Source organism: Bidens hawaiensis, unplaced genomic scaffold (assembly GCF_021521415.1).
Source record: "Bidens hawaiensis isolate Kalapana, Puna unplaced genomic scaffold, B.hawaiensis_p1.1 tig00039072_1, whole genome shotgun sequence".
NCBI lineage: Eukaryota > Viridiplantae > Streptophyta > Magnoliopsida > Asterales > Asteraceae > Bidens > Bidens hawaiensis.
In genome coordinates this window covers 83748-95766 of record NW_027505592.1, presented here as the reverse complement: position 1 = coordinate 95766, position 12019 = coordinate 83748, and the positions used below count along the sequence as shown (strand labels likewise).

General features: G+C 34.8%; 1 protein-coding gene and 1 pseudogene across 2 annotated transcripts; one reads left to right on the top strand and one right to left on the bottom strand.

The window, feature by feature from the left end:
- Positions 1 to 2303: 2303 nt before the first annotated feature.
- LOC143614169 (PRA1 family protein H-like) lies at positions 2304 to 4496 on the top strand (annotated as a pseudogene). The gene is made up of 4 exons (XR_013150248.1): positions 2304 to 2703; positions 3525 to 3661; positions 4117 to 4187; positions 4258 to 4496. The product of XR_013150248.1 is annotated as a PRA1 family protein H-like (transcript).
- A 645-nt stretch (positions 4497 to 5141) lies between these two features.
- Positions 5142 to 11349, bottom strand: LOC143614162 (uncharacterized). The gene is made up of 19 exons (XM_077087674.1): positions 11055 to 11349; positions 9722 to 9778; positions 9580 to 9607; positions 9384 to 9506; positions 9185 to 9296; positions 9077 to 9114; positions 8944 to 8997; positions 8524 to 8592; positions 8337 to 8453; positions 8155 to 8223; positions 7995 to 8074; positions 7112 to 7240; positions 6745 to 7033; positions 6504 to 6671; positions 6117 to 6250; positions 5896 to 6037; positions 5679 to 5803; positions 5427 to 5606; positions 5142 to 5311 (listed from the first exon to the last, which is right to left on the bottom strand). The coding sequence occupies exons 1-19, from the start codon at positions 11147 to 11149 to the stop codon at positions 5272 to 5274; spliced, it is 2049 nt and encodes a 682-aa protein (XP_076943789.1). The 5' UTR covers positions 11150 to 11349; the 3' UTR covers positions 5142 to 5271.
- Between the last annotated feature and the right edge of the window lie 670 nt (positions 11350 to 12019).

The window sequence follows — 12019 nt, the reverse complement described above, 5'->3', positions numbered from 1 at the left end:
TTGTGCAACCAGATGTACATACAATATGCATGGGATCCGCCGCTTCAATGGGATCTTTTATCCTGGTCAGAGGAGAAATTACCAAACGTCTAGCATTCCCTCACGCTTGGCGCCAATGAGGCTTTTATTTATTTGAGAGAAAAAAGAAGACTATGCCTTCGCCATATGAAATATGAATATGAATATTAAGTAATAATAGCATGGCACTTTGAATTCGATATAAAAAAAAATTTTTGTTTTCACAACGTTAGCTTATGTATCGAGAGAGTAATATGATAAAAACGTATTTCCTATTTTCTTATTTTGGAAGTCCAGTTCAGCGTCACAAACTTTTTTCACACCAGAGGTCTCTTAACAATATTTCTATTTATGTTATGGAGCGAAAAAAAATTCTTTTTTCCTTAGTTTATTTATTATTTGATCAAATAAAAAGCAACTTTGGGATTGCTGAACGACAGACAAATCACAGACAAAAAAATATAATAAATATATATAGCAACGGAGCCATCATAGTATTTTTGAATTCCTCCGAAAGGAAGGGTGGTAAGTTGATCATTTACCGATCGGGGTCTGATCGATCCTATTTTTTATTTCTTTGATGGAAGGTAAGGGTCAATTTTATTGTAGAGCCGTATGCAATGCATAATGCCCGTACGGTTGTTCGATTCTATCTTTTTTTCTTGTTATTCTTTTATCTTTCTTTTATCTTCCCCTCATCATGAAAAAGAGAGAAACCTTTTATTATCTTATATCATCAGGGTAATGATCCACCAACCTGCTGGTTCTTTTTTTGAAGTAGCAACGGGAGAATTCATCCTGGAAGTGGGAGAACTGCTGAAACTACGTGAAACCCTGACAAGGGGTGTATAATGACCTCCTGAGGTATTGTTGATAAACTTGGTCTTATAAAAAGCTATGCAAGTAGATACGAACATAATTACTATAGAAAACATCAAAACATACACAAGAAACAAGACCACACTAAAAAAAATTAAAAAAAAAAAACAATTGTCTATCAATTCCCATTTGGATCTATGTTTTTGACCTAACTAAAAAAAAGTACGATTTTGTCCAAAACAGTATCACCCGAACCACCGTATCGTTTAAGATCTTTCACAACACCCAACAAGTTAGGTTTTTTACAAATATAAAGTTGTTAAACTACATATCTTTTTTAAAATAAAATAAAAAAAAACATATATGTTCTAAGTTCTAACTTTTATCTTTTTTTGGATCGCGAACTTTCTTATGTGTTAGGCTATTACATTCTCTAATTTGAAGAGTTTCGTTGTCTTACTCTGGCTAGACTATGTTGACTTAACCGGTCTCACGCTGACTTCAGAATTTGGCTTGGACGTTCCCCTGAGAAATCATACTGCTGACTGCCACTTAACAATCGTTGTGCCGTCACAAGAGTAAAACTCTGTAGAGTAACACACGGTGAGACTAAAACCCGGGTGAACTCAAAATTCTAACTGAAAACCTTGCATAATGTCTCACTCAAATCTTTCATTGCCAAATATCCACCCAAAATGACATAAACAGTAATCGAACTTAGGTATTCTCCCACGTAGGGATGAGATTTTTTTCCGAATACTCGTACATGTACCGGTACTCGTACCTATACATGTACGTGTCTATTTGGTACGGGTACGGTTACCCAAATTTACTGATTATAGATACGGGTACTTTTGGGTGCATATACGAGTACAAGTACAGGTGTTACGGGTACAGAAACTGGTACCCGTTTAGAATATGTAAGAGCTTTGATTAGGTTTCCAACACTCATGACATAACTTTCAAGAATATTTTCAAAGCCTAGTATATATTGGTTAAATAAGTTCATTCTTGATCTATATGTGTATATTCATATATTGTGTACTCTTATATTTTTATTTCATGTATGTATAATTATGAATATCATTTATTTAAATATATATTAACTTTTCCTCTTGTTTATCTATATAAATTGAGAAAGCAACAAACAAAGAAAAGGGAAATAGGAAAATGGAAAGATGACCATCGAAGATTAACCAAATGTTGACTTTCTTTGCATAAGTTAATATTAACATTTTGATAAAAAAAAATATTGGGAGATTTTGTATGTTTTGAAATTCATTATCTGATTATTAATAGATTTTATATTATGATTTATTTCATTTTTGGTTTTAGTATTATGTTTAGGTTGTGTTAGTACGGTTTTAGTTGTGGTATTATAAATAATTGTTTGTCGGTAGTGTATGGTTCCGATACCAAGTTTAGTTTTACTTTCCTTTAAACCATCCACAAACCCAAACCATCACCACCAAATCAAAAGAATGGCATTCTCGGCAAACCCCTTATCTCTAAGCGTCCCGGACCCCACCTTCGAGTCCTGGCTCCGTGACAGCGGCTACTTAGAAATCCTAGACCAACGCACCACCGATCTCCACCGCCACCAACCACCACCGGCTTCTACCTATCCAACGTCATCACACACGTCGGCATCCTACTCTCTCTAATAACAATTAACCCCTTCTCCAAACTAACTAACCAAGACTTCTCTCACGATACTCCGCCATGGACGTTAGGGTTTATCGGATACTCCGATTCGTATTCGTTTCCGTCGTCTCGGGCACAAGCGAGAATGATAGTTACGGAGAATAATAAAAGATATTGCAGAAATTATTTTACTCTCTTTATTCTCTTCTTCGCCTGCTCTCTGTATGTATACATATACCTTCTATTATTATTATTATTATTGTTATTATTTTTATTATTTTGACTGGCTCGTTTTGACTTACTAGAGCTCTTTTTCTTAAACTCGAGCTCGGCTTGTGAGTTGTTCTTTTTAAGCTCGGGCTCGGATCGTTTGTTTTTTATTTCTTGATTTGTATGTTTTTTAATAATTGTTTTTAATATATATTGAGAAAAAAAAAACATTAAGGAGCTGAAGCTCAGCTCGAGCTCGTGTAGTGCCGAGCCGAAGCTCGGCTTGAGCTCGGTTGTGTATTGTGAAATTAATACATACAAGTAAAAAAGAGGTCAAACTTAAAAATTACAAAAGGCTCGTTAAAGCTTGACGACCCTCAATGAGCTTCCCGTAAATGGGTCTAGCTCGGGCTTGAGAACTTAACAAGCTTTATTTGAGGCCCAAGCTTGAGCTTGATAACTAAACGTGCTTTATTTTGAGGCTTGAGCTTAGGCTTGATAACTAAACGTGCTTTATATGAGGCTTGAGCTCGAGCTTGATAACTAAACAAGCTTTATTTGAGGCTCGAGTTCGGGCATGATAACTAAACGTGCTTTATTTGAGGCTCGAGCTTGGGCTTGATAACTAAACGAGCTTTATACAACACTCGAGCTTGAAAACGCTCGGATTTTTTCAAGCTTTTGATCAAACTGAGCTCGAGTAGCTCGGCTCATTTGAACCCCTACTTCCATCCAATAGAGGGTTAATTTATAGAGATAAACTGGGGCAGTGGGCTCAATACTAAAACCATATTTACTATAGGTTCTAATATACATTTGCTGATAATGTTTAGGTATCAAATTCCAATTGCGCTCGTTGGTTTGGTATTTAGTTTAGCACTTTGGGATCTGTACACATACTGTGTGAAGCGATGGGGGTTAGATAATCATCCTGTCACTCGGGAATGTTTACTTCGACTGTTACAATGCGGTTAGTTTTCATATCCAGAGTCATATGTTATTTCCCGGTTTGCTTGAGGTTGATCTTGTTGCGTAGTTTACGTTAGAGGCTGCAAACTGGATTTTATATTTTTTGCATTTGCTGGAACAGTTTTTATTTTCAGCACGGGGGTACCGACTAGGGATTATTTGGGATTAATCGGATTGGAATTTCATATGCATTTTTCAAAATTATATATGTATATACACACGCAAAAAAAAATTATATGTATTTTTTCAAAAATAAATATAACTTTCAAATACTTGTAAAATTTTTTGATCAATTTTGACAGATATTTGACTGGTACTGATTTTAGGTGCTGCCTAGGTGTAATTGAGTCGGTAGCCCGCCGATTTCCAATTAATAGGCCCTTAGTAGCGATTTTTACAACACTGTCAATAATTTAATTAGTATTTAATGAAATCTTCCCGGTTTTGGAATTTCAGCCACTGCAGTTATATATTTGTGTGCAATGTTCAAACCGCAGTCATATATGCTCTTGCAGTTACTTATGCAGGTCAGTTGAACCATCTTATTTGCTCTTATGTTATACCCTTATACTTATCTTAAGTATGTAACCTTTGCAGTGATGATGTTGCATGCTTCGCTCCGGAAGCTGACTCCTATCAAGCAACCTGCAAAGGGGAAATAGAAACAGAAATATTTGCGTAGATCTGAACACATCTGTGATATAAGTTATAGGGGCGAACAATGGTCCGCGCAGGCAGAGTTAATTAAGGCAGGTATCAGTAGTCTTCTGATGTAATCAAATTTGATTAAAATGTTTACACCACATTTTTTTTAATCTGAGTTATATTTGAGGTACCTTGTGATTTTGTATAAAGTTCAAGAAAGCCTAATAGATTTTGACTCACCTGACTCACTTTATTCGTAACACTTTCAAGTGCTTTACGATACATATTGCACAAACTTTTAAATAATCTTTACAATTTCATTATGCAAGTTTGAGTTGTTCACTCTTCATTTCCAAAAATACATCTTTCGTTTTGACTTTAAAATCTATGAACATGTTTCCATTTTTCCGCACGTTACTCGCCAATGCCATTCAAGTTAGCAAGTTTTTCATCTTTTAGCATGTCGTCAGTGTACATGTATGCCATGTAAATTGTGTTGATGGTGAAGTTGTACCTTTATCTTTTGGAACGGCATATCGACAACGTTATAAATTCATTGATACTATATTGCATTTCATTTTAGGCAGTCTGCTCCTCGTCAACCTAGTAATATGATACTATATTGCAATTGTTTAAAGTTAGGGATACTTGAATTATTTTGATTCAAAATAATTATTAACCTTAGTCATAATCTGCTACAAAATGTCCATTTTATTTCAGTGCTTAGCGGAAACAAATAAAAGAAATAAAATGATCTCTTAGCATTAAGTTTAGAGCAGAACATGCACAATCACCACCCGCAAACCGAGCATAAGTTACAACAATATTTCACTACGAAAGGGAAATTTACTGTCGACAAAAAGAATATAACTTGCTATCTCCTCTTGCTATTTACATTTATAATAAATTAATAATAAACAGAATATTCTGCAAAGGCATAGCTATAATCAACAATATGATCCCTCTCTAAGTTGAGTTGAGATCCCTCGACGCTTGGCCATTCCATCTGCATAATAATAACAAGAACGGTTCGGGTTAATCAGTACTCACATAATAATGACGATGGGCAAATCAGTTAATTCACTAGTTCTGAACCAAAAAGAGGAAAATTGTTCACAAACCTTGAAAGCAAGAATCTTGCAAGCGGGCCTAAGTTGGCATTTGACTGAGTCTCTGTGTTCTGTTGCTTCTTATTATTATCCGCTTCTGCATTCACGTTTTCTGGCTCTGTTACCTTTTTACCCTTAGAGAATCCACGTATCGCGACCTCTTGCAGATCCTTCAATGATGGTTCCTTTGAACTGAAAAGTATTTTCATAAAAAAAATATTTTACAAAAACTAATACAAATAATAATAATAGTAATTCAAGTACCTTGCTAACCGGTGAAGCATCCTGGTGACAAGAAACTCACAAGATCCAGGCTTTGCGTATTCCAAGTCCGTCAATGAATTTATAACCGAACGAACCATAGATGCTTCTGAATCATCTGAAACTGCCTAAAATGACATACAATCTCATATTAAATTACGGATTCGCCCTTGATGTTTCCAGATTATATAACTTGATTTGATGTTAGTTTAACCATCACCTCTTTCAATGAAGGGACTATGAGAACCGACAGTGGAGCGGATGCTGACAGTGCAGATGACCTGGCACTTTCATCTTCATCACTACTTGGTTGACGAGGTTTTGGAAATGCTTTTATGGCATCAAAATAATCGCTTGAATGTCTGGATTTATGATTGAAAATGTTTTTAGAGATATACAGTTTCAAACTTTCAATACATGACTCATTACAAGAAATCTTACACTGAAGAGTCGAAGCTATTTCTTGACTTCTCAACTTTCCTACTTTCTTGAACGTCTTTATTAACCTTGCTTGAACCCAACGACCTATCTTTTGCACGTTCTTTCTTCATTCCACCTTGAATTGCAGCCTTTGCCTAATCATTACATACAAGCCAAATATGTTAAATGAAGGGTAAAATTGTCATTCACAATTTATCAGATCATACTAAAACATGTAACTTTTTCCTAATTACATAAAACCAAATATATTAAATAACATGTTACCATAAAATGTCCATGTAGTTTGTTAAAAGAGTAAAATAGTCATTTCACGATTATGACAGATCATATCTCTAACATAGAAAGGTGTAAGTTCTTTGTAATTAACTTATAAAATTAATAAACAACCTCTGCCAGGTTTAATGCACTATCCTCGTGCGAGGCGGATGATGTTTTTTCTTGAATTCCGAGTCTTGATTTTGGAGTGCGTGAAATATCCGAGTCGTCATGTTGACCACGGTAGACAAAAGTGCCACTGATCGAAGCATCTTCAAGAGAGCTAAACGTACTGGTCGACTGTACATGCAATCAAACTTATAACAATAATCAAAAAGTTACATAATCTCAGCCATTAAAATAATAACATTACCATGCCACTTTGATCACTGAAAATGGATGGCGTTTGAGCTCTTGGAGATCTCACAACAACAGTTCCCGTGCCATCCATAGACATAGCATCTTCATGATCTGACCCCGCGTAATCTCTTCTAGAAGGTTCTAAGAAGCGCCGGGTCCCACTATCCATATTTGGTTTGTGACTGTCGGTTTTTCTGTCTCTAATTTGAGGCGGTTTCACAGCGCTTCTAACTGTTCCCGTGCTCCCGGACCCACCTATGCTGAAATCCCATCCAGCATTTCTCTGAGTTCTACCCTGCACACTGTTTTTTAAAGTACGGGTTGGTAAATATTTTAGGAACAAATGTAAATTCACATTCTAGGTATCCATCATATTCCACCTGGCGTGAACGGTTTCTTCACCCCGTGGTTCCCTTGTAACCTTTAAGGTATTAGTTCCTTCCCCAAAAGCCTTTGTACCATTTCTAGGTGCTTCCCCGTCCTCCTTAATATGAAATTTTGGCCGCTCTCTGTCAAGACCGAAAGATATTGTTAACATCTCTCTCCAAATGAAAAGAAAAAAAAAATGATACACACACACACATACAAATCTATATAGGGTTGGGTTATGCTAAAACTGAGATTTTGCCTAAAAATTGTATAATAGAAACTAACACATGGCGTTAGATTTTCTTTGTTTTTTATTTTTGTGATTATGGTGTCAGATTTTATTTTATTTTCACATGGTGTCAGCTTATAACACCATGCCTAAAAATTTAAGACACCATGTATGGATTTCCTTTTTACACTTTTTAGAGAATCTCCTTTTTAGCGTAACTGCATAACCCAAACCTATACACACACAAACATATATAGAGGAGTGTTCAATGCAGAGGACAACGTTTTTGCAAGAACAAAAAGAATAGAATAAATCATTCATTTCAATGTTAAAATACAAGAAAATGGTTAAAATGCATTGTTTTTCATCTCTTTTAGCATTCTAAAATGATATTCGTTCATTTATAAAACCCCATGTGATACTTCCTACATATAACTAACGCACGTGTAGGTAAAAGTTTAAAGGGGAAAAAAGAAAAAGCAACATATGAAAAAATAGTTTAATGGTAATTTTTAGGTATATAGTATAGGCATGTGTATGTAAAAAGTGAAAGCTTTTACAAATATGAACCAATTTAGGTTTTGTTCTTTTTGTTCTTGAAACTGTAATGAACCTCTCACTTATACATGCGTGTGTGTGTGTTTAATAGCACTAAATAGTACCACCTGATTCTTTCCAAGAGTCTTGGATTCTTCCTTGCATTCTTAATAAATCGGTGTTTCAGAAGCTCCTTTGCACTCGGTCTCTGAAACATATTAAGTATGCATTTTTCAAAATCTAAAAGAAATATTAAATACAATTACACAAGAATGGTTAATAACATACCTCAGCAGGCACCTTCTTTAAGCACAACGACACAAATTCTTTCATAGGACGGGAAAAATGATCGTCTAACTGCAAGATGGCCATTAGAAAACGTTGACATCCTAATCTAAGTCAATTAAAAAAATGAATAAATAATTTACCCAAGTTAATATTTAATACAACATTTAAGAAAAACTGAGGACCTGGGGTGGATTTTCTCTAGGTATGATGAAAAGAACTCTCATTGGATGAAGATCAGCAAGCGGAGGCTCCCCTTTTGCCATCTCAATTGCAGTTATCCCTAACGACCATATATCTGCCTGTATTGACCAAAGTCAAAGTCAACAAATGGTCAACAAATTTGAGTGGTAAAAATTAGCAAAGTGAGACCTTCTCATTATATCCGTCTGAATTCTGAATAACTTCTGGTGCCATCCAAAATGGTGTTCCTACAAACGTCTGTCACAAACAATCGTATCAGGTTCCAAATAAAAACGAAAAGAGCGTATTTGTGTTCGTTTATTTAACTTTAACCGAACATGCGATCGAACAAGAACAACTAAATGAACAGGGGTTTTCTTGTCCGTGTTCGTTAAGGAAATGAACATGTTTGTTCGTTCTTGTTCGTTAACAGTATAAACGAACGGCTCACGAATGTAAATAAACGAACATAACCATAAAAAGTATATTCGTTAAGAAAATGGTTCATCTTTGTTCATTTATTAAAAAAACGAACCTCCTGTCCATTAAAAAGTATCATATAAGAAAAAAACAAAAACATGCACGTGCTGGGTCATAAACGTAAACTACCTTTCTTCTAGATATTGTTCTCGTTAATTGTGCCGACACACCAAAGTCAGCAACCTAAAAAAATGTCAACATATAAGCCCTAAGAGATTACTATATTAACCACAGTTAATACAACCAAACGTTAACAATATACCTTGACATCACCATTGGCAGTCAACAAAATGTTTGCAGCTGTCAATACAAAAACAGCAGATATTTAAAAGATATATTATATTCATTTCAGAATTTAAAATTTTAATACCTTTAATATCTCTGTGAATCTTTCCTTCTGTATGAAGATATTCAATTGCATGCAGCAAGTTGCGTAAAATGCACGCGATTGACATTTCATCCAATGGATGATTTGGCTGAATCTGTGAAAGTAAATTCCAACAATTGTTTATTTTTTAAATTGATATAAAATGCAGATTAAATTTGTGAACTTAGTATAAATAACCTACTAGATCAGCAACAGAGCCACCAGCCATGTATTCCATTATTATGAATAGTTTAGTTTGATGAAGATATGACCCGTAATATTCTGTAATATGCGGAGACCGACATTGTTGCAAAACTGCTATTTCCTGAGAGATATTTCAGTGAGAAACAAAACTATTAATGTTTAAAAACTTAATAGGCGTGTGATAGGATTTGCACCTTTTGTATGTCTTCAATTTCATCCTCTCTATACAAAATCAAGAACAAAGGTTCACTTACAATGATAGAAAGTGTTTATAAACGATAATCTAAAATAAGTGAGCAAAAAGATGGATTATAAAGACGAAAAAAAGTTACTCACGATTCTTCCAAATCAATAACTTTAATAGCAACTTCTTTGTTAATTTCCTTATCAAACCTGCAAATCAAGAAAAAAAAAAGTATCTTACTATAGTTTTACGCAATCCAACAGTCGAATACATGGCAATGTGTAACCTAAAACATGATAACAAAATGTGTATACATGTAATTAAGTATGTATACAAAGTGTTTGTTAAATATCCTGATATAAACACTATACCCAATTCATATATTCAACCCCCAAATACATAATGATGTGTAACCTAAAACCTATGCAGTCGATATCGCCGATATATCACCGATATATCAGTGATATATCGGTCGGTCCCTTGGGGATATATAAATCAAAATATAGGTTCAAAATATCGGTACCGATAATATCAACGATATTGACCGATATTTGACCGATATCGGACTAATATTTGACCGATATATCACCGATTATCCCAATATCAATGTTTTAAGTCTTAACTATCAACTTTTAGTGTTAAATGTTAGTGTTTTAAGTCTTAATCAATTCTTACTTGCTACGATTGTTAGTGTTTTGCAATTTTCAAGAGGTTAATTTGTTAACGGTATGAGACTATACTGAATTACTAGTGTTAAATTGCTATATATATGAATTTTACATGATATTAGAATTACCGATATCCCACCGATATCTCTGATATCGGTCCTTGACCGATATCCGATATTTTTCCGCATTAACTGCTTAGCCTAAAACACGATAACCACATGTTTATAATTGTACATTAAGTATGGCACCAGGTGTTCGATAAAAATCCTAATATCAACATAATATCAACACTATGCCGAATCCATATATACAATCAACTATAGCATCTTACAATGGCTTTACACAAGTCAACAGTCAAACAATTGGTAATGTGTTAACTAAAACACGATAATCAAAATGTTTATAAATGTACAATAAGTATGCGCGCCAAGTGTTCGATAATAATCTTAACATCAACACTATGCCCAGTTCAATTATTTAATCAACTACAGCATCTTAAAATGGTTCTACACAAGTCAACACTCAAACAATTGATAATGTGTCACCTAAAACACGATAATCAAATGCTATACATGTAAATTAAGTATGCACGCCAAGTGTTCGATAAAAATCCTAACATCAACACTATGCCCAAACCAAATATTCAATCAACTATGGTGTCTCACAATGGTTAATACACTTATACACAAGTCAACAGTCAAATACATAACAATGTGTAACCTAAAACCCGATAACCAAACGAACTAACTAGGCACACCAAGTGTTCGACAAAAATCCCGAACCAAACACTCGCAAAACCGAGTCTTTTGAAACTTACCCTTTATATACATCACCAAAAGATCCTCTCCCAATGAGTTCCAATTCACTGAATCGAGATCCAGCTATCTCCATAATACCCGCTGCATCTTCCATAATAATAATTACTAAAGATCGCCGTAGCGATCAGCAATTGACCGATGGAATTGAAAGCGTAATGTGGATTGAAAATGAATTAAGGGTTTGAAAGATTAGGGTTTGTGATTGTGAAATGAAAAATTAATCAGCAGTGAAATGGGGATCAAGATTGAAAGAAGAAAGAAACAAATGTAAAGGTGTCTGAATCCTTCTGTAATTATTATTATTATTATTATTATTATTATTATTATTTGGCAGGATTTGTTTCAGTAAAAAAACAGTTTACTGACAGATAGATATCATTAAAAGTCTCCTGTCTGGGCTTTATAGCAATTTTATCTTTTTAGGCTGAGGGGTGTGGGGGGCGCGAGTGGGGGCTCCAGCCAATAATATTGTGACGTGTGGCAGAGAGAGAAACTTGATAAGATGGGTGTTGGTTGTGGTGCTCGCGCCCCGGGACATGGTGTGGAGGGGCGCGAGCGGTTTTTTTTTTATTTTTTTATAAATGTATTAAAAAAACGTATTATTAAAAAAACTCATAAATTATTTAAAAAAACACACATTAATTAAAAAAACACATTAATATCTAAAAAAAAAAATTAAAGTACTAAAAAAAAACATTATTCTTATTCTTCGGCTTGGTCTTCTTCGATCAACCTCTTCCGGATACGTTCCTTTTGTTTTTCCATCAGCATTTGGTCGACCGGATTTAGGTTACTGAAGTCTCTTGTAAGGAAGTCCAAATCTCTCATTCTTTTTTTTTCCTTTTTGTCATTAGAGACCACCTCCATGGTTTTGTTGAATTTATTGAGGGATTCAACAAGATCGTTGATGTTTACGGCTTCCCCCTCAGCCGGTTTTTTCCCCCTGGCGTCCCTTCCCAATGGC

Coding starts and splice junctions, on each gene's coding strand:
- LOC143614162 (XM_077087674.1), bottom strand. CDS start 11,149: ATGGAAGATGCAGCGGGTATTATGGAGATAGCTGGATCTCGATTCAGT. Junction 9,297..9,383: donor GTGGCTCTGTTGCTGATCTA/GTAGGTTATTTA, acceptor TTACTTTCACAG/ATTCAGCCAAATCATCCATT. Junction 7,241..7,994: donor AGACTCTTGGAAAGAATCAG/GTGGTACTATTT, acceptor CGGTCTTGACAG/AGAGCGGCCAAAATTTCATA.